The sequence below is a fragment of the Mustelus asterias genome, chromosome 3 (assembly GCF_964213995.1).
Source record: "Mustelus asterias chromosome 3, sMusAst1.hap1.1, whole genome shotgun sequence".
In the NCBI taxonomy this organism is placed as follows: domain Eukaryota; kingdom Metazoa; phylum Chordata; class Chondrichthyes; order Carcharhiniformes; family Triakidae; genus Mustelus; species Mustelus asterias.
The window spans coordinates 66974530-66995655 of NC_135803.1; the positions used below are offsets into that span (position 1 = coordinate 66974530).

The window sequence follows — 21126 nt, forward strand, 5'->3', positions numbered from 1 at the left end:
TACTGAAAGTTAGAGTTGTGCAATACATTGCTTCCGCCTCCCTATTTTTTCTAAAATTTTAAGAACTATAGTTGAAATGAAATAACACTAGCACATGAATTTATGAAAATAATCCATCATGTTAGTATGGTGCAAGATTAATTAGCTCATAGCAATTTATTCTTCCACTCAATTGCATACTAGAGGGTTCCAGCACAAAAATAGCACTATATATCTTGTATGTGTTTATGAGGTAGGCAAATATCCAACATGCAACCTGAGTCATGAACATTTTAATGAAATTGTCACCATACCCTTCCACCCCGAACAGTGCTGGTCACCACTCAAATAATCATTTTTCAACTGATATCATTGTGTTATTTGACCTTGGATAGATTTACAGCTGAACCCAAGCTGATCCTCATTAAATATCCACATGAAATACCCATTTATGCACACTTTCTAGTGGAGTCATGGTCAGTCCTTGACACCAAAAACTCAGCCCAGTTTTTTTTCTCTTCTCCACATCCCTGGGCTCTTGTTGCACCCAAATGATGTTGGCTAAACATCACACAGAGCAGATTGAATGCAACAACCTCCAGGTCGGTATAGCTTTAAGTGTCACCGACAAACCATATTCACCAGTTGAGTTGCTAAGGGCTCTCTAATAGCAAATAATTGAGCAGAAAGTTTCACTGAACATGGTGTTTGAGGGCCAAATCTCAGGCAGCTGCTCAATACATGTTGCCAAATTAAACTTCACGCTCCTCACTTTAAATTAATACACGTTTGAAAACGGTCATTAGGTTTTATTTGATCAAATTAAATATGTAGAAGGAATGAGCTTGATGGGCCAAATGTTCTTGTGCTATCTCTCCTTTATTTATATTTAAATTTGCAGTCCAATAATTCAGTTAATTGAAATCTGTGAACTGGGCGTTTTGATTCTTAAACAGTCCAGTGTTTTGTAACAAGAGTTCTGAATGCATGCGGAATTGAGCAGATGCAATGAAACCCAATAATAAAGCAATTGTGTGGAAAATATGAAAAATGCATCAGTTGAAGTAGATAAGAATCAGACTAACAAATAGAGCAGAAAGTTACCATAGATCTCTCTTGAAGACATTCCTGTACAAAAGCATAAATAATAAAAAGAAATGAAAACCATGAATAGCAGAATAAAGTCAAATTTATAGCAAACAATGTTCAGCTGCAGCCACATTTAACCCAGAAGTATATGTGGTACTGTTTTCCCACATTAAAGCCTGTGACACCCAAATACAGAAAGCATCCATTTGTAAACCCAATCTTCTGAAGGAGAAATGCTTCAAGACATAAATGCCAAAGATGCAGAAAAACAGTGTTAAATCAAATGCCGTCAGCAGCAATTTATTGAAACAGTTTTGAACATTCAGACAAAATAATTTAGTGACGTTGAGGTGTCCTCCAGAACTGACTTCATTGGAATCCCACCTGGACTTCAAACTCTTGACAGAAATGAAAGTTCACTTTTCAAAAAAAGAATAATTTGATTTGATTGCTGGCTTGCACAATTCAGCTTTTTAAAGACAATATTTTCTCCATCCCACCACATGCCCCCCCACCCCAACCTGACACTTGCGACCTCTTCCACCTAGTGTCAGCCAATCACAATGTGGGTAGGCAGATAGAGATAAGCTAATCTGTAATTAGTCACTTGAAGGTACGTAATAGAACAAGTTATTCAGTGACCTGACGTGAATTCATCCTGCTCTTGCTTGACAGAAACATCCTCCTCTTTGCTCAGGCAGAATGAAAGACATAACAGAGATTCAAGGTCTGCAAGTCAGTAGGCAAAGCAATGGTATGTTTTGTTCCACGTCCCACCACACTACCATCATGCAGCCAAGCAATTGTATTTCCTTTCAAGCTGCTTCTACATAATCAATTAATAATTCTTTCCCACAACCCAAAAACACTGAAATATTAAATTAAACTGTTTTGATGTTTTTGGAATCTGAAATTGACTTTTGTTCTTTTTTTTAAAAAAAAACTTATAATACAAACTAACTCACTACTTGTCCATAAAACAAAATATAAAAAAAGCTATTCACAAGCCAAAACGGAAACCATTTTCCAGAATATCAAATTCAGTTAGTTATCCTCCATCACAATTGAATGGCTCCAACCTAGCTTCAGATTCATGTTGCAGGTGTGAATGAACCAAAAAAACCACAAAAAGTGCAACAGGAAACTTGTGCATATGAATAAGATGTACAGGTTAGGTCGATTGACTATGCCAAATTGTCTCTTAGTATCAAGAGGATGTGGGATTCAGGGGATAGGGCCTGAATGGGATTGTTGTTGGTGCAGGCTCAATGGGCCAAATGACCTCCTTCTGCACTGCAGGGATTCTATGATAAGCTCAAAGTCAATTCTCCAAACCAACACAAAGGAGGTTTCATTTCCTGTTGAATCAGAATCAAGTCACTGGATTAAACTTTCAAACACCACACACAACCTTCACAGGTAAATTCTAAACGTAATGTCATACTAGAGTCTGTCCAAAAGCAATGGAGAAAACTAAAGCACAATGTAATCTTAAAACAAGAAACAGATGGGAATGACTTAATATGGGAAAATTCATTCACAGGGTTGGAGGGGGGTGGGAATCGTCAATGCCCAGGTCAACATTTGTTGCCCATCGCTAACTGCCCGTGAGGTGATGAGGGTGAGCCACCTTTTTGAACCACTGCAGTATCGGCACATGCCACAATGCTGTTAGGAAGGGAAAAATTAGTTAATAATAATCAAGGTACTATATCAAATCCAGGGGATTAAAATGCAGTGAGATCACCGAAAGCTTACAATTCTTATATTTGTGGAAAATACAAGGCAGTTTTTTTCTTTAAATTTATCTCAAACTGATAATTAAAATGCAGAAAACCATGTTCTTAAAATGTACCATTGCTGAGTAGGCAATTTTATTTGGAGGTAATAAAGAAATATCAGGCATTCACAGTGCACCTGTAATGGTCCTTTAACACTTAAGCTGCTAATGAACCATTTAAAGCATCTCCAAAACATTATTAATACAGCTGTGGAGTGCTCGAGCATGGTGGAAAATGGTTCAAAAGCAACAAAAAAAATGTTATTTGTCAGGCATTGTAATGGAGTGTAACAATGGGATTCTCAGGGCAAGGAAAAATCCAGCTACATAGAGAAAAAGGCACCCATGATAGTATTCACCATAAATGAGGGATATTGTCACTAAAGACTGTCAGAAATTGAAGAAAAATATGCACTATGCAGGAAAAGCAAAAGATAATGCCTGAATTTTCACGAGGACTGTAAACACTTGAGAAAATTATGCAGTTGCACAAGATGTACACAAAAAAAAACTGAACAGAAAAATTAAGCATTGGTGGCTGGTATATTAACAGTGAACAGAGGAAGAATATACAAATGACATTATTCATAGCATGTTGGGAAAACAAAGTACTGTGGGCAACAATCTCCATGGGTCAACACACCCAGTTTCAATCCATTGCACGCTTAACATAGAAAGACAAAATAGTAGATAATAAGATCTGGCATAAGATAGAGCTCTTGAGCCAGAATGTTCAAAAATGTCAGAAAACAATCACAGAGCACAGAAACTATTTGTGCTAAACTTAGTTTGTGCTTAAAAGGCTACTTTTTTTCTGGTTTTATTGATTTGGGGCTAATTGCACATAAAAATATCTCAACTGAATGGAAACTCAATGTTATACCATTTAACACACATTGCTTATAAAATAAATAGCCCACTTATCGGCAAGGTTTCTGGGTGAAACACAATTCCACTGGCTTTCTGATGAGATTGTTACACATAGCTGGTGCAAAGTCCTGTCCAAGACCAAGCTCAAACCGAAGCTCTGACAAAGGGTCATCCAGACTCAAACGTTGGCTCTATTCTTTCCTCACAGATGCTGTCAGACCTGCTGAGATTTTCTAGCATTTGTTGTTTTTGTTTCAAACGGAACTAAAGTTAGACAGAATTCTTTACGTTTAAAAGAGCTTTTCCTGTCACAGATGCTAATGCTGAAACATTAACAGTCTTAGCCTCAGCATGGCTCATAGAATCCTACAGTGCAAAACAGGCCATTTAGTCCATCAGGTCTGTACCGAGTCTCTGACAGAGTATCTTACCCAGGACCTCTCTCCCGCCCTATCCCTGTAATCCCCAACATTTCCCATGGCTAATCCATCTAATCTACACATTTTGGGACACTAAGGGGCAATTTAGCATGGCCAATTCACCTAACCTCCTGATGGTTCAGTCAGCAGGTCAAAGGACTTGGGAGTATAAATACACAAATCATTAAAAGTAGCAATGCAGGTCAATAAGATCATTAGAAATATACCCCTGCGCTTATTTTGCTTTTTTTTTTAAGGGCGATAGAATTGAAAAGGAGCGGATTTATAAAAATAATGATATTTTGTTCAAGAAACAGTTTGGTTGCCTGAAGTTGAATTGCAGTGTGACTTTACAGTCCGTCCACAGAAAGCAGGACAAATCTAACCCGGCCAATTATCGCCCCTTCAGTCTACTCTCAATCACTAGCAAAGCGATGGAAAGTGTCACTGACAGTGTAATCAACTGGCACTTACTCAGCAATATCCTGATCACTGAAGCTCAGTTGGATTCAGCCAAGGCCTCCCTGCTCCTGATCTCATTACAGTCTTACTCTAAACATGTACAAAACAGCAGAACTCCAAGAGGTGAGGTGAAAGTGAGTGCCCTTGACATCAAGGCAGCATTTGATCAAGTGAGGCATCAAGGAGCCCAGGCAAAAATGAAGTCAATAGCAATCAGGGGAAAACTCTCCATTGTTGAGTCATGCCTAGCACAAAGAAAGTTGACTGTGGTTGTTGGAAGTCAATCATCTAAGTTCCACTACATCACTGCAGGAGTTTCTCAAGCTAGTGGCCCAGCCCAATCATCTTTAGCTGCTTCAGAAATGATCATCCTTCCATCATAAAGTCAGAAATGGGGGTGTTTGCTGATGATTGCTCAATGTTCAGCACTATTCGTGATTCCTCAGATACTGAGAGAGTCTGTGTTCATAAGACCTGGACAATATCCAGGCTTGGGGGGGCTGATTATGGCAATTAACATTCGTACCACACAACCATCCCCAATGAGAGAGAATCTAACCATTTCTTCTTGACATTGCCACTGCTGACTCCTGCACTATCAATACCTTGGAGGTTGCCATTGACCAGAAAATGAACTAGACCAGCCATGTAAATACAGTGGATACAACAGCGGGTCAGCTGATAATTCTGCAGAGAGTAGCTCACTTGCTGACTCCCCAAACACAGTCCACAAGCAAGGCAGCTTCCTAGTCTATTCAACAGACTCAATTGTATGTCCAACAATGTTTAGCATGCCTTGTCCAGAGAGGTCACAGGCCATTATCCAGCCCATGGGTCACCAGTTGAACAAGCCCGATCTACAAGATGCACTGTAGCAAATCACCAAAACTTCTTCAATAGTACCTTCCAAACCAGCAACCTCTGCCACCTAGATGGACAAAGGCAGCAGGTACATGGAAACACCACCACCTGCAGGTTCCCTTCCAGGTCACTCACCATCCTGATTTGGAACTATATCACCATTCCTTCACTGTCACTGGGTCAAAATCCTTGGAACTCCCTTTCATCAGCATAATTGAGTGTATCTTTACCAAATGGGCTGCACCAGTACCTTCACAAGGGCAACTAAGGATAGGTAATTAATGCTGGCCCAGCCAGCAAAGCCCACGTGCCATGAACAAATAAATGAAAAAAATGCTTTGAACCATTTACAGATTTTTCGGCCAGTCCGCCGATGGCGACCCCCTGCCGCAGGTTCACCAGTGGCGGAGGGTGAGAGCAATGGGAAGCCCAGTTGACAGTGGCAGGACTGGAAGCTTCAATGGGCCACCTCCACCGCCACAAAACATGTCACTGTGCGGAGGGGGGAGCGGGTGGTGAGTGGGGGTGTTGCTCAGAGTGTGTGTTTCCACTTCTGGGCTAGAACAAAATTAGAGGCCATAAATATATGATAGTCAATTAAGAATTCAAATAGAGAATTCAGAAGAAATTTCTTGACTTAGCGATTGCAACGTGGAATACCGAGTTGTATGGGTCAGAATATAATTTAACATACAAATGGCCGCTTAAGGTTGAGGACAATTTATACGTACCTACTTTCTTGGACATCAACTGACTTGCTTGATAAGGCGCAGCCTTGTTCTCTGAGTGAACTATTTGTTGCTTGTAAGCAACATATAGTAGGAAACCTTGAAGGGGACCTCTCTTCATTTTGCTTATAACAGATACAGCAGTTACCAACTAATATTTATAACATAGCCCCTGCACCTGTTACCACCTCCACTCAAATATCACACTTACTTTCCTACCAGTGGCAGTGTGGGATGAACACAATTAAAATCAGATGATGGATTTTCAACATTGCTACATTACAGAGAGCAAATTAACAGCTTCACACCACTGATCGCTACATAAGTGACGAATACGAAATGAGTACCACAGAGCCTGATTCCAGTCTACTGAAATCAGCAACCCATACACTGCACACTTCAAACAATTTGCAAATGACAGGTGCATATTAGAAGAGGTGATATATATTTATATATTAGTTGATCTCTTTGTAGCTAACAGTAAGTCAGGTTCGGACGAAAGGTCAATGAACTGAAACATCAACCTTCTCTGTCTCTGCAGACGTCGCTCAGCTGAGCGAGTGAATATTTCCATTTCTCCTTTCTGTTTATAAGCCAGGCAATATGCTGTTTTAGAAGGATAGATGTGTTAAACAATGGCATTCACAATGTAACTGGTTACAGTGGAGGTGCATCTCTTCAAGGTCACAAAGTCTAATTATTAAATAAATACAGCTTCAGATCAACAAGTTTAATTGTCATTTGATCAGGGAACTATGCAAATTTGAATGGATGCAGAAGTTTCAGACTCCAGCTTCTTTTATTTTGCACCTAAGTGAGATGTCTATACATGTTGTTAAATGGTACGTCCAGCACCCATTTCTGGTCAGTCACACCGTTCTATCAAATTCCAGGTATTGTTTTCAAATTAATAACCAAGCAAGGATCTCCCCAAAAAGACAGAATCTCTGCAGCGGCTTCTTAATTAACCTTTTTTTAAAAAAAATTGCTTAATAGTAATTAAACAGTCACGTTAAATGAAAACCTTAGCAGTTGAGGTTTACAATTTTGTGTTCTTACCCTTATAAAACATCATATCCTCTGACACATTGTGAACAGCACCATTGGGATTGTATATATAGCAAAATAAATGTCACATCATATGAACAGGGAGGAAGAGCAGACATCACTTCAATACCAAATACTCTACCTCTTTTAGACAAATAGGAGATACTATTAGCGACTGCTGCAGATTTTTCCTCAGATTTCAGGAAAGCAAAATGGGAATAGTCATCTACACCATCATGAGCTGTAAGAAAATTGAGTTCATTAAAGATTTATAGGGAGCACTGTCTAATTCAAATTACAATTACACACTGTTAAAGGACATTTGCTCAAGTCCTATAAATGTTAATTCTTCAGAATGTTCTAAATTCAACCTGCATGATGAAATGCAGTTATCAGTTTAAAATATCAATTTGCTATTTCAAAGCAGAAAACTTGTATAAATTCTTCAAACTTAAATGAGAAAACACACAGGCAGACAAAATGCCTAATTTTCCCAATCTCTACCCTTCATTTAAGGATAGCAAGGTCTATGGCCTTAAGTCGGGACAATTGCTGGTGGAGGTGCAGGGGCAAGGAGGTTCTGGGAGTCATGGCAGGTGACGCAGAAACAGTGTTGAGGATTCAGGGTACAGATGCGGACTGGGTAAAAGTCCTACCTCTATGCATCGAAAAAATAAATAAAAGCAGAAAACAACCTTCCACTGCTCATCACCCCCCCCCCCACACTCTCCATGTCCCATTCATGCCAACCATCCCATCTCATGCCCCTCTATCCATACCATGACCCCTGATACCCTTCATGCCAACATGTGCCTCTCTGCCTGCCCTCTATGACCCTTTATAGCTCCAATGCCAATTTAGTGCTGGCTCATGTCAGCTCATACCCCTCTATCCTTTGCCTTCACATCTACCATGCCAACCCATCCAGTACTCACCATGCACCATCCTTAGGACTTGAGATTAAATCAAGTTCTGAAATGCCTATTGATGCATTCACTATTTCAGAAAAAGAACTCTTACTGATAAAAACTTCCTTTAATCCCTCATAAAAGCAAGCATTGAAATTTATCGTCCCACTTCAAAGAATTTGTAACCACTTGGAGCTGCCCATCAAACTGTGAACAGGCAGCACCCCACTGTAATAATGAAAGGTTGTGAAATTTGTCATGCAACACTCATCCTGTAATCATAATCCTTAGGCTTACAACAACAGTCAGAATGAAATAGTAAATTCTCTTTTTTTAAATGCTACAGACATGTTTTGCAAATATTTAAGGGTTGGAGTTTTAAATGCCTAGATAGCTCTCTTTGACAGTTCCACTAAGCTTATGCGCATTCATGTGTACTTTTAACCATCCCAAATGGCATTTTACGTCTCCCAATGAGCAACTGACCTCCTCCAAAGGTGTTATGGGACCAAATCCAAAAGGACATCTTACCTCCCCAAAAGGGTACCCAACCACTCCAAAGAATTCCAGCAGTTTTAAACCTTCTCCAACCAGCTCTAACATGCACAGGTCACATTCTGGACATCCCACAAATGTAAATCATAACAGCCTGAGGCAGCTGCACTTTAACATGTGCTGTTACATCAATGAAGCACAGCTGTACAACTTAGAGCCACCCTATTCACCCATTCCACTCCCTGCGCCATTCCCCAACAACACCCCCTCCCCCTCGATAATGATAGGACCTCCGGATCTGGGTGTCCACCTATATTTTCGGAAAGATGGGGAGGCTCTCCATCTCTACAATAATTCAGGCCTATGCGTTTGGCACATTTATCATGGATATCGCATGAACGTAGAGATCAGCTCAAGATAACAAAACCATTTACTAACAAGTAACTTTCCTCTTTTGTTTTCTCTTCCACCAGTCCCATCAAGAGTGCAGTATTTAGAATTTAAAGCCGTGTCATTGCATTATTTATATTGGCGTACACATGGAGTACGCAAGTCCAGGCTCCATTAAACTTGATTTAATAATCAGTGGTTTTGAAGAATGACCACTTCAGCAGGAAAATTGAAACTCACAGAACCACATGCCTGCACTGAGTCGATGCCTTAAATGTAGGAAGGAAATTAAACTACTCTGGGGATCCATTTGAGTTTGTACGTTAAACTTTCTTTTTGAATGGTTAATCACTTAAGAAAATGCACTATTTTCAAAGAAAATAAAAAGTAGCAAGCTTTCGGAGCATATCAAAATGCCTCAAGTCTAGTCTAAGCTACTTGATAACTTACCATCAGCAGCTAAATCCAGGTGCTCTCTCTCAGAGCTGAGAATTCTAGAATTGATTCTTGGAACAATAGTCGGCTGATTCATTACGAAATCAACAACATCTTGGTCATTGTTCAGTTCACCCTGAAAATCACATTATTTTAAGTTACAGAATGAAAAATTAAAAAAAATAAAAACTCACCAGTTGGCTCAACATTTCAATGTTGGTCTTTATGCTCCACATGCGCATCCTAACCCTATTGCATATAATCCTATCAGCAAATCCTTCCTTTTTTTGCCTTAAGTGTTTAACTATCTTTCCCTTAAATGCACTTATAATATTAATCTAAGTTACTTACAATAGCAAATTCCACACACGAACCACTCTATGGTTAAAGGAGCTTCTCCTGATTTCCCTTTGAATTTATGGGGGCGATCGTACTGGCTCGTCCCGCTGGTAGATTGGTTAGATCGGGCGAGAGGTGGAAAATTAAGTTCACGCCCGGTTTTTCACCTCTCATGATGTTACCAGTCCCGTTTTGCTGGCAAAATTAGCTTCGCGCCAATAAAGGGCACAAAGCCAATTTCAATGTGCATTACATAAATAAAATTAGCGAGTCCCAGCTGCTACCATGACAGGAAATCTCCCAGTGTGTACACAGTGCACTGAGAGATTGGCATGCCTGTGTAATAGCACACGTGGAGCTCAGCAGATGGCTTCCCGGCAAGAATAGGTTCTCCCCCTGCTGGCGAGAATCACATCCTGGCTCTTTTTTTTCTAAGTGCCGTACGATTGAGTCTGGGAGCTTGCCCAAAAAAATGGGTGCGATTCTCTCCCGTTTTCACATTCGTTCAGCACTGAGGATCTTTTTGGTAAGATTGCCCCCTATAAGTGACTGTCTTATACTTATGACCCAGAAGAGAAAAAAAATGTGGGAATCATGGAAGCAAACTACTACAGATAGAAGTTATAAAAACGAATGTGTACGTGGAGAAGTGGTGGGAAAGCAAAATTGAGCAGTAGCAACAATCATATCCTTGTTCATCCAACTCTTTATTAATACAGCTAATAATCCAAAGAATTTTGACTTCAAAATATTTCTCACTGTGCCCAAAGTTTTCATTTTCAAATTGTACTTTCTTGACTAACTAGATATCAGTACAACTAATGCAATTTAATGTATTTTTTCAAAATATTATGAAAAATAATACATTTTAGGCTTTTCCTGGTTGATTTTATTTAAATGTGGATTTTTACTTCATTCTTGAAGAATTCATCTACAATTAAATGAGTGAAGCACCTCATCAACATAATATGATGTGTCATGGAAACATTACCCACAATGTATCTCAATTATGAAAAAAGGAATATCTTGTCGGTGTTAGTTTTAAATAAATGAGCTCTGATGTCACCCTTAAAAATACAGAATGAAGAACTTTAACTATGTAGGGAGACTAGCTGGGATTGTTTTCCTCAGAACAAGGAAGGTTAAGAGGGGATTTGATAGCGGTGTTCAAAATCATGAAGGGTAAACAAGGAGAAACTGTTTCCAGCGGCAGATGGGGTCAATATCCAGAGGACACTGACTTGAGATAAATTATCAAGCGGAACCATGGGAGAGATAATGAGACCAATTTTCACATAAGTTACGATGATCTGGAATGCACTACCTGAAAGGGTGGAAGCAGATCAATACTAACTTTCAAAAGCGAATTGGATAAATGCAACCAATCTATAAAAGTCAAACTGCAGTCTATCTTAGAAATTAGAAATTTAAGCTGGGCCTTTCAACTTTGGGAGGAACAATAGAAATAAAAAAGAAAATCATGGGATGTATAACAGGCAAAAAATCCTATCGTTTCCTGTTTTACCATCCTCCCACCCCGACCATGAGGTTTAAATATTACAGCCACAAGTGACTTTATGCAATTCTTATTGGAATCAAATTGCTAAATATACAATATATGATGGTACCAGGAAATGCACACAGTATCACCATTCTCATGCTACTTTGTCTTCTTTCAGAATTTTAGGCAGTGACTTACCAACTGAGGCCCCAAGTGCAAATAGAGCAATAGGAGCCATTTCAAGTATTGCAAATGTATGCTAGATTTATCCCTGTACAATCATGCATTTAAATCAGACCCATTCACACTTTAACTCACATCAAGATTCAAATGAAGCAACTATTCTTTCATGGTGTTCATATTTCAAAGGCATTTGTTTTGCATCCATATCTAACTCAGGTAAGACAACACATTGCACAATATTACTTACTAAGTAAACAACTTTCTGAAAGTAAGCTGTATTGTCTAAGATCTTGTGCATCGTCACAGTTTCAAGCTCATCAGGATCCAGTTGTTCCCTCTGGTAAGGCATGCCATTGTAGAGGGCAATAGGCAGGGAGCCCAGGCCTGACTGCTTATAGTAATTATTGCATTCCTACCAAAGAAAAACAGAAAGGTAACAGAAACACAATTTAACACAGAACTAAACCCTGTTGTGACACTTTCCTACATTAAATAATTACCCATCAATCAACTTAACATAATTGCAACTTTTAACAATGTGACCAAGTTTGGATTCATCTGAACTGCAGCATTATTTGATTAACATAGAAACAATTTGTTAGGTGCTTCAGAAACTCTATCTAAAGAACTCATTTATCTTGATTTGCATTTTTATAAAAGATCTGTTGAAAGTTTAATTTTTGTAGTTAGAATGTATCTATATTTTAGGAGCGAACTGATAGACACTGATAACCATGCTTCAGGATATGGTAAACTGCAACTAAAACTGAACAGAATATTGAATAGGAAAATTAATCTAAATTAAGTGATAAATCACTTATTTGATACGACAAGGCCTGAATCCAATATAAAGATTTCGTTATATTCAATCTTTATTACTCTGCTCGAAAGCGTTTCTTTTAGAAAATGTGCAATCACTTAAATTAGTGAAGTTAAATCATTACATGCATTAGTAATTCATTCTTATTATTAACTGAGCATAGTGGTGAAGATTATAGAACTTTAGAGCCATACAAATAATAATGATAACTTATTCTGCTTCATTCACTTTAGAATAGCCATTAAAACACATGTACAAAATCTGAAATCTCAACATTAAGGTTCTGATTGTTCCCATGTCAAGGTGAAACAAAATTTAGTACATAATTACTGAGGTAACCATTCAGCCTCTCAAGCCTGTTCAGTCATTGTGTTTGATCATGCCCGATTTGTACTTCAGCTCCATTTACCTTTTTCTTTGGAGGCGTGATGAAAAAAAAATCTATAGATTTCACTCTTGAGAATTTCAATTGCCTCAACGTCGACAGATTTTTTTGGGGGGAAATGACTTGCAATTTCCACTACCACTTGAAAAGTGCTTCCTAATTTCAATCCTAAACAATTTGGTTCTAATTTTAAGGTTGTGTTCCCTCAGTGTGGATTTCCCCACTATGGGATTTTCACTGTGACTATCTCATCAAACCCCTCTATCATATTAAAGACCTTGATCATCAACCCTCACTCACTCTTCTAAATTTGATGGAATATAAACTACATCTTGAGAAATAAAAACATTCATGCTGCAGATTATTTTCATAAATATACACTTTCAAAATGTTACTGTTAACATCACGACACAAGGATCCCACAGAAAGACACTCTTTCAAGCAGACTAATAAAGACTGAATATAATTAAATATGTATATTGGATTCAGCCTTGTCATATCAAAAATGATTTATCACTTAATTCAGATAATTTTCCTATTAAATACTCTGTTCAATTTTAAGCCCAGTTCTAGGCCTCTAAGCTTTATTGTGCCATTGATTACTTCTGTTACCTGATGTTCTTCCAAAGTAAATGGCATTTCATGGTTAAGGTAGAGGTGTAGCAAGTTTTTAGTCCAGTCGTACCTCTTAGGCTAATGTAGAGCTGCTCAAAACTACAACTTAATAAATCCCAATATAGATAATTCTTCACGTAATTGCAAAAATAAAATGCAACCCAATTGTTCAAGAACAAAGTGGATTCCTTAAGATTGTAACAATTGTGATATTGATGCACCCCAGGATACCAGGTATTGAATTTCTTTTACCTGTGGCAGCATGCTAGAACTTTAGTTTCATTTTTTTAATCAAATTGTCCATCATACATATTAGCTACTTGCAAAGCAAAATGGCTTTAGTATGTGGCTCATGAGGTCAATTTTCAACTTCAATGCTTGGGTGTAAAGATTAAAATTGTGAGTCTGCGATGACAAGGCGATGATTCACCCTACTCCGCTAAGTAACTGTCCTAGTGGTAGTGGTCAATACTCAAAACATTTCAATGACGCTGAACAGAAAACTTGAAATTCTCCCAACTGTTAAGATGATCCCAACGGCTAATCCCATTTATTGGGAATTAACCACTATTTTTTGATCTATAACCCTTTCAGCACCTCATGAAAACACCATTTCCACATCGATGTAGGTCGTTTCCAAGTGACAGCTGAGAATGCACTTTTTTAATAATTACAAAGAAACTTGGTAAAACTTTTTTGATGTTATATTTCAAAGATTTTAAAATCATCCAACTTTTGTATCTCCAGATAAATCTACGATTCGTGTATTTTGTTTTGCAAAGGATTGTAATTGTTTTGAGATCAACAGTACTGAAGGTCTTGAGGAGTCTTTCTTCCGTGCTGCTGCTCTAGATGAACAAATTTACAATTACACTGCACAAGTGCATATTCTCCTGGTTAATGGACGATGGAATTCTCAACCATCAGCAACAAATCTCTGAAGAAAATTCAAACCACGTTTCGAATCAGCTTACTTGAAGAACAGAACTATTGACTTTACTCCTCATGTTCAGCTCCTCTTTAGTTCCTACCAGGGACCCTTTCAAACAAACCTGGATGTATTACAAACCTCACCCTCGTGAATTAATGAGTCTCACCTTTCGGTTTCTGTCATATGCTGAATTAGCTCCCAGAATACTGGTCACCTCCACGTTAGAAAAATCCTTCTCCAAGGTACCAATTATGTGCTCAATTGCCAGCTTCTCACCTTCCTTTACCTTGCCATATATCTGAAACAAAAGAAATAACTATGCATAAAACTCCATCTACTGCAAAACATCTACTGATCTCTTTTGCTCTGACGAAGGGTCATCCTGACTCCAAACATTATTCTCTCTTTATTCTCTCTCCACAGATGTTGTCAGGCCTGAGATTTTCCAGCATTTTCTGTTCTTGTTTCCGATTCCAGCATCCACAGTGATTTGCTTTTATCTTTGTTTCGATTGTTTCTTTGCCTCCACCCATCTCCCACATCAACACAGACCATTTATAATTAATCCCATTAGATGATGTATAAATTTTAACACCAACCCACTTGATCTCCAACGTACACCTCCATGAAGGTAAAACCTGTCATGAATGCTCAAGGTTAAATTCCAGAGTGTAAATCTGACTATACAGATAACAGTTCACATTGATCAGAGATGACGGCCAAACTGGCATTAAATATCCGTTAGCATAATAAATTAATCATTTATTTCCATGCTAATATTTGAATATGGATGATAAAACACAGATCATAACGTGATATCTTTAGTCTAATAAATAAAGCTTTGTCTCACTGGAGTTTTTAACCTCATTAGCAAATGGGAATTAATTTTATTCAAGCATAAGCTAATAGGAGAAAGTCATTCAGAAAAAAATCATAAAAAGTTAATATACAAATTGGGAAGCTTGGCTGAAAGGAAGATGGTATATTTTTTTAGGTTATGAAATGGGAGAACGTGACTTTATGTCAATGACCTTTTATCAGAACCTATCACCTAAAACATCAATACAAAAGCAAAATACTGTGGATGTTGTAAATCTGAACAAAAGAAGCTGTAAGCACTCAACAGTCAGGCTGCACCTGCTGAGAGAAACACATTTAACGTTTCAGGTCGATGACCTTTCTTCATTCAGAAGTTCCAGTGAAAGGTCATCAGCCTGAAATGTTGACTCTGTTTTTCTTCTCTCTACAGAGACTGCCTGACCTGCTCAGTTTTTCCAACATTTTTAGTTTTTATTTCAGCTTTCCAGCATCCTCAGTATTCTGCTTTTTGATTAGTAACTTGATGTCATTCAGTTCCTGGCATCATACCCCTGTGTGAAACAGTGCTCTCAACAAGGAGGGAAGACAATGCACAAAAATAAATCTGGACTGAGAACACTCTCATGCCTGTGTGCCAATCCATAATCCATCACAACAATCATACCGATATTATTGTCTGGAAGGCGTTCATATTATCCAATTCATCTGCAACAAAGTTAAAAGCCCTGAAGAGAGCGACACCAGGATCTTTCAGACCATCAGCCTCGTCTGAGTCATCAACCACAAAGACCAAGCCAAGCCTGCAATAAAAAATAAAATCACACATTGTCATTCACTCACGTTGTTGGGTTTATGCATAAACAAAAATCACATATTTTATAGTTTGTGGTTTGATGTTTCTTTTGGAATAGAAAATTAAACAACACTGTGTTGAATTTTTAGGCAGTGGTGGCCTGGAGGGAATCAGGTACAGAATTTCAAACTGCTGAATGACATTCCAAATACCTAAATATATCTGATCAAAGGTTTACAAAGGCCTATTGTCAAAGGCCAACAGAAAATCCCCCAGGAGGAATCGGGGATCAACCCAGCTGCTTGGAGGCTGTCTTCCATCTGCAGACTAAGGGTCCGATGCTCCAGGGTGGCTTGGAGGTCCTCCTGCCTCCAGTTGCAGCCACAGATCTCTCAGTAGCGTGGTTCCCCTCTAAGGGCATGCTTATATTTTTAAGTTAAAAATGGTTGGATGAGAGGATGCTACCTTTCTCACTTGTCTGCAAAGGCATCGAGCTACTGTTTCTGAGAGCCAATAGAATAGGCCTGCAGCTTTTGAGAATCCACTAAGGATGGTGAGCCCACTCTCTGGCAAGCTCAAAGAAAATCAGAGATGACTGACTGTTCCCCATATGGTGCAGGATTCTGACCCCATTTGAGTCTCATTGTTCTGTCCTGAAGCCCACATGGAAAAACATGTCCATGAAAAACATGTCCATGCTGTTTAACAAAGGGGAGAGGGATGAATCTGGTAATTACAAGCCAGGAACAGTGATCAATGCTGGGAACACTTTTGGAGACTATAATCCTGGAAAAATAGTCATTTCAAAAAGTATGAGCTAAAAAATAAAAGTCAGCATGGATTTGCGAGCAGAATTCAAACCCAATGGAATAAAAGGAAGAGTGGCAGCATGAATGTGGTTAAAGGACAGAAAGCTTGAAGTAGTAGCGAATAGTTTTTAAGACTGGAGGAAGCTACAGAGTTGCGTTCCCAGAGGTCAGCATTGACACCAATGAGCTTATGACTTCAGGAGAATGTAGACAGATTGGTGAATTAAACAGATACTTGGTAGATTACTCTCAATGTAAATAAGCATGAAGTGATACATTTTGCTAAGAAGAATGAGGGAAGGAAATATGAAATAAATGGCACAATTTAAAAGAGGTGCAGCAGAAGGATATATGGAAACAAAACTTTAAAAAGGTGGAAAACAAGTTGAAAAGTTGTTAAAAATAGACATGGGTTCTTTGATTTTAGTAAAAAAACAAGTTCTACTAAATTGTTCCTAAACAATCAATTCTGGGCACTGCACTTGAGGAGTGGTGTCAAGGCCTTGGAAAGGATGCAGAAGCAATTGACTGGAATGGCATGAAGAATGGGGAACTTCAAGTGTGTGGACAGACTGAAGAAGCTAGATTTGTTCTCCTCAGAGCAAGGAGAGGGGGAGATTTTGCTCAAAGTAATGCATGGCTTAGATAGTGTTCACAAAGAGAAACTATTTCTTGTGATTAAATGATCAGTATCCAGAGGACACAGATTAAAGGTGGATTGCCAAAGGAACCATAGGTGACATGAGGGAACTTTGTTTTGAAAAACAGAGTTGTTGTGATCTAAAATCACTGTCCAAAAGGTGGCAGAGAGAGATACAGCAATAAAATTCTAAAGATAATTGGACAAATAAAAAGTGAAAAGTTTTACAGGCTATGGAGAAAAAGCAGGATAGAGAGATTAATTGGATAGTTAACACAGGCCAATTGGCCTCCTTCCATGCTGCACTATTCTACGATCTGCTGTATTTTCAAGAAAAAGGTAACTGCATGCTGAATAGTCATTGGAAGGTTTTTATCCTTCAGTATGCTTGAATTTTTTTTAAATAGATGAAAAAAATTCCTTTACTTTTTCAGAATTCATTATTTCAAGAGCTTTTCCATGCAGTCCAGATCTCTTATCATCTTATAAACAAGTGCCAAGGCACACTTAAATAACACCAGCATATCTCAATAGGAGTTGAGAGTTTAGGCCACGTCCACTGATTTTATTATAATTTTTAAAATGTAGCATGATTGTTTCTCTGAAATTGTTTTGCAACCTTTTCCAAACTTTAGTCACCTTGCCCCTCAGTCTCCCACTTTTGAAGAGGTGAAGAAAAGGTTTATTTCAAGAATGACCTTTACATGACTTTGACATTATTTTCTCATTTAATGATTCTGTGTTGTGAAAAATTAGTTGCCTGGCCTGAGAGGTAACTGAAGAAACAAATAACTTATTTGAGATTAATAGTGGAAATATAACCAAATGTGAAACTGAGTGTTCATCTTATTTAATTATTCTAATTAATTTATGCCCTGCTGGGCATCTTAATAATAAATGCCTTTTGCTCAAATAAATACAAAATCACTGGGAGATGGGAAGCGTGAAACAAAACAGTATCGCTCAGCATGAGCACCACTTTAAAAAGTCGTTAAAGTTTACAAATGCAAATAGGAAATATTTCTTTTGAAAGCAATTAAGATTAACCTTGCATTGTCTCAAAAAGGTGCACATTTTAAAATATTGAATACAAAAAGCAAAGCTATATCAACCAACCGACATGGAAAACACACCTGAGTGGGATGTCATTTGTATAAAACATTTCAGCCGTTTTCAGTAACTCAGGAGTGCTCTCATCAGTTGGGTCAACAAGAAGCACCTAAAATTAAACAGAATTATCGGACATAGCATGAGCATTTATTGTTGGTTAGCAACACAGGAATCAGAGGATATAGTCTCGTTAAGTGCCAACATTTCATAGAAGCAAATGGGAGCTTAGCATCGCTAGCCTCCAATTGCCAAAAGCCATGAATTGTAAAGGATCTAGCAATATTACAAAAAAAAAAATCACTGTCTGAATATTAGCATACATTTTACACAGCCCAAAATCTTTGAGACTAGCTTGGGTGAAAATCTTCCCTTTGCGGGTTATGTCTCTCATAAGTTGGGGTCGCAAACAGAAATGAGGCTTTAAAAGGAGCGCCATGGAAATTAGATCACGCATAGGTCACACAATATCCTTCTGATGTCATTGCCCCATTTTACCATTAGCACCTAGTCCCAAGAGACTAATTTCTGATGACTGCACGTTGTCAGAAGGAAACAAAGTTTAGGTAGATTAAACTGTCGCATATGAACATAGTAAGGAGTCTAACAACACCAGGTTAAAGTCCAACAGGTTTATTTGGTAGCAAACGCCACTAATTTTCGGAGTGCTGCTCCTTCGTCAGATGGAGTGGAAATCTGCATATGAACATGGCCAATGGACAATTAATCCAATTTGACCCTTTCTCAAAGAAGGATGATTGGTGCAGGAAGTTGGGAAAAAGTACTGAATACAAGCACGAGAAGTATTAATGGTGGAGTTATGCAGCAGTTTGGAAGTTAATAGAACCTTTATACTACAAGCAGGTCATGCTAAATAAGATTACGAGCTGTGAGAAGTTAAAGGATGTTCCATTATCCAGGGTATTGAACCACCATCATATTAGTCATTTCTCAGCAGAAAATTAATCAGAATAATGCAGTCGGAAGAGCTCATGTATATTGCTAACTGATTCGCATTTTTCAAAATTGCTTTTAGGAAATAAATAAAAACTCAGGCTCTTATTTTCCTGTACACATAAATAACCATACCCTCTAATGAGATCTTTGACTGCCTCATACATAAACAAAAATAAATCATTTCCTTTTTACTTACAAAGTTGTGAAAGTTTTTCCGAATCTGCCGGATAACCCCAAGAAACGTCGGTCTCAGAAGCTCCTGGACATTAGAAGGCCACGTGTTGTATTTGCTGTCCATCTCCAGATTATTGATCCACTATATTGAAAAGAATAACCACTATGAACATCCTCCATGAAACCAGTCATGACACTTTACAGTTAGTTAGTTAAAAACAACTCGGTGTCATTTTGACATCCTTCTGATTTTTCACTGTCACTTTGTTAGCTCAACAGAATGCTGAGGATGTAATCAGGGCTTTGAATATAATTTATAAGCACAGCTGAAACACCCTGAACTAAATGATAGTATCACCTAACATTGATCTGCCTCTTGCACTGTCAGAATAGGTTAGTTTACAAAGCTACTACTTCATGCAGTGAAGGAATGGCTGAGATATGCAAATAAATCATTGAGAGGATGGAAAGTATTTCAGCCAAGCAAAGTTCTGTTTAATGGCCTTTTAAGTTAGAATAAATTTCGTAACAAGATTCTGACTAAAAAAGCAAAGTTTGATGGGTAGATGGTAATCTACCCAGCTCTGTACTTGCAAAATGTATTACACATAGAAACTGTATCTCCAAGTTCAGTAAGTAGTTCTGTTTGGACAATGAACAACAAAATGCAGGGTGCATGATAATCAAACTTACGTAGATAGCTGGGTTTCGAATGTCAACACCATAATCAGAATCTGCTGGCTGTACATTTAGCTTCAGCAAGTCATGTAGTTCATCACCCTGGATTCCCAAATCGTGCAGACCTTCCATGAGACGGGCCTCATTGCGCAGCAGGTCCAGAACACTGACAAAGACACAGAGACAAGGTCATTCATTTTAATAGGAACCTAGCTGCTTAAATTGAATGCAATTTATATTTGGGTTCAAGGTTTCATTTGCATACATTGAGACAGACTGACTCTCCATACCTAAAGATATCTTGCACATCAAGATCAATACTGAGGCCATTGATGAAAAGTGCAGAATCACCAGGGTGAAGGCCAAATGTTTCTTTGAAATACTGAAAGCAGAAAAACCATTATTGCCAAAAATGTTTCTTACAACTCCTACTAATAACACATAAAATTCCTATTGTAGTCCGTGAATGCGCTATAATGTGTTTAGCCAGACAACAGGCTAAGGAGCTACTCAGTCTCTGCTGTTATCTGATCCTGATCAGCGAAGTGGTTCAAGCGTTGAGATAAGCCTCAGCAACCCTCGATGAGGGAAAGGGTGGAGGAAAACAAAAATAATGGCCAATCTTTCTGATCACTAACTGGCAACTGTTGCAGGCAGGCTGCAAACAGGCACAGCAGCCATAAATAAGTCAGGATTGACTGTGATGCCTCGACAGTCAAATGCTCAAACACAAGATGAATGGTCATGCTTGGAACAAAATTGCAGTTGAAGAGTCATTTCCTTAAGTAGGAAAGCAGGAGAGAAATAAATATATACAATTTTAAATCAGCACTAAAATGGATGTCACATCAATAACATCCGTCGTTACTATTGCACAAAAATTGCAGCAATGTGAATTCTTTTGTCACTTGT

At 38.3% G+C, this 21126-nt stretch overlaps 1 protein-coding gene across 2 annotated transcripts in view; it reads right to left on the bottom strand.

Moving 5' to 3' along the window:
* The window catches only part of uggt1 (UDP-glucose glycoprotein glucosyltransferase 1), a 131888-nt gene that overhangs the window by 80863 nt on the left and 29899 nt on the right, over window positions 1-21126 (bottom strand). Inside the window, exons 12-21 of one of the 2 annotated variants that reach the window (XM_078209101.1) lie at window positions 20505-20596; window positions 20230-20380; window positions 19559-19678; window positions 18432-18517; window positions 15721-15856; window positions 14404-14535; window positions 11734-11898; window positions 9479-9599; window positions 7378-7476; window positions 1084-1107 (exon numbers count right to left, since the gene is read on the bottom strand). In XM_078209101.1, the coding sequence (XP_078065227.1) occupies window positions 1084-1107; window positions 7378-7476; window positions 9479-9599; window positions 11734-11898; window positions 14404-14535; window positions 15721-15856; window positions 18432-18517; window positions 19559-19678; window positions 20230-20380; window positions 20505-20596 (1126 nt within the window). The remainder of the gene's footprint in view (window positions 1-1083; window positions 1108-7377; window positions 7477-9478; window positions 9600-11733; window positions 11899-14403; window positions 14536-15720; window positions 15857-18431; window positions 18518-19558; window positions 19679-20229; window positions 20381-20504; window positions 20597-21126) is intronic. The other variant, XM_078209102.1, reaches the window with a different exon arrangement.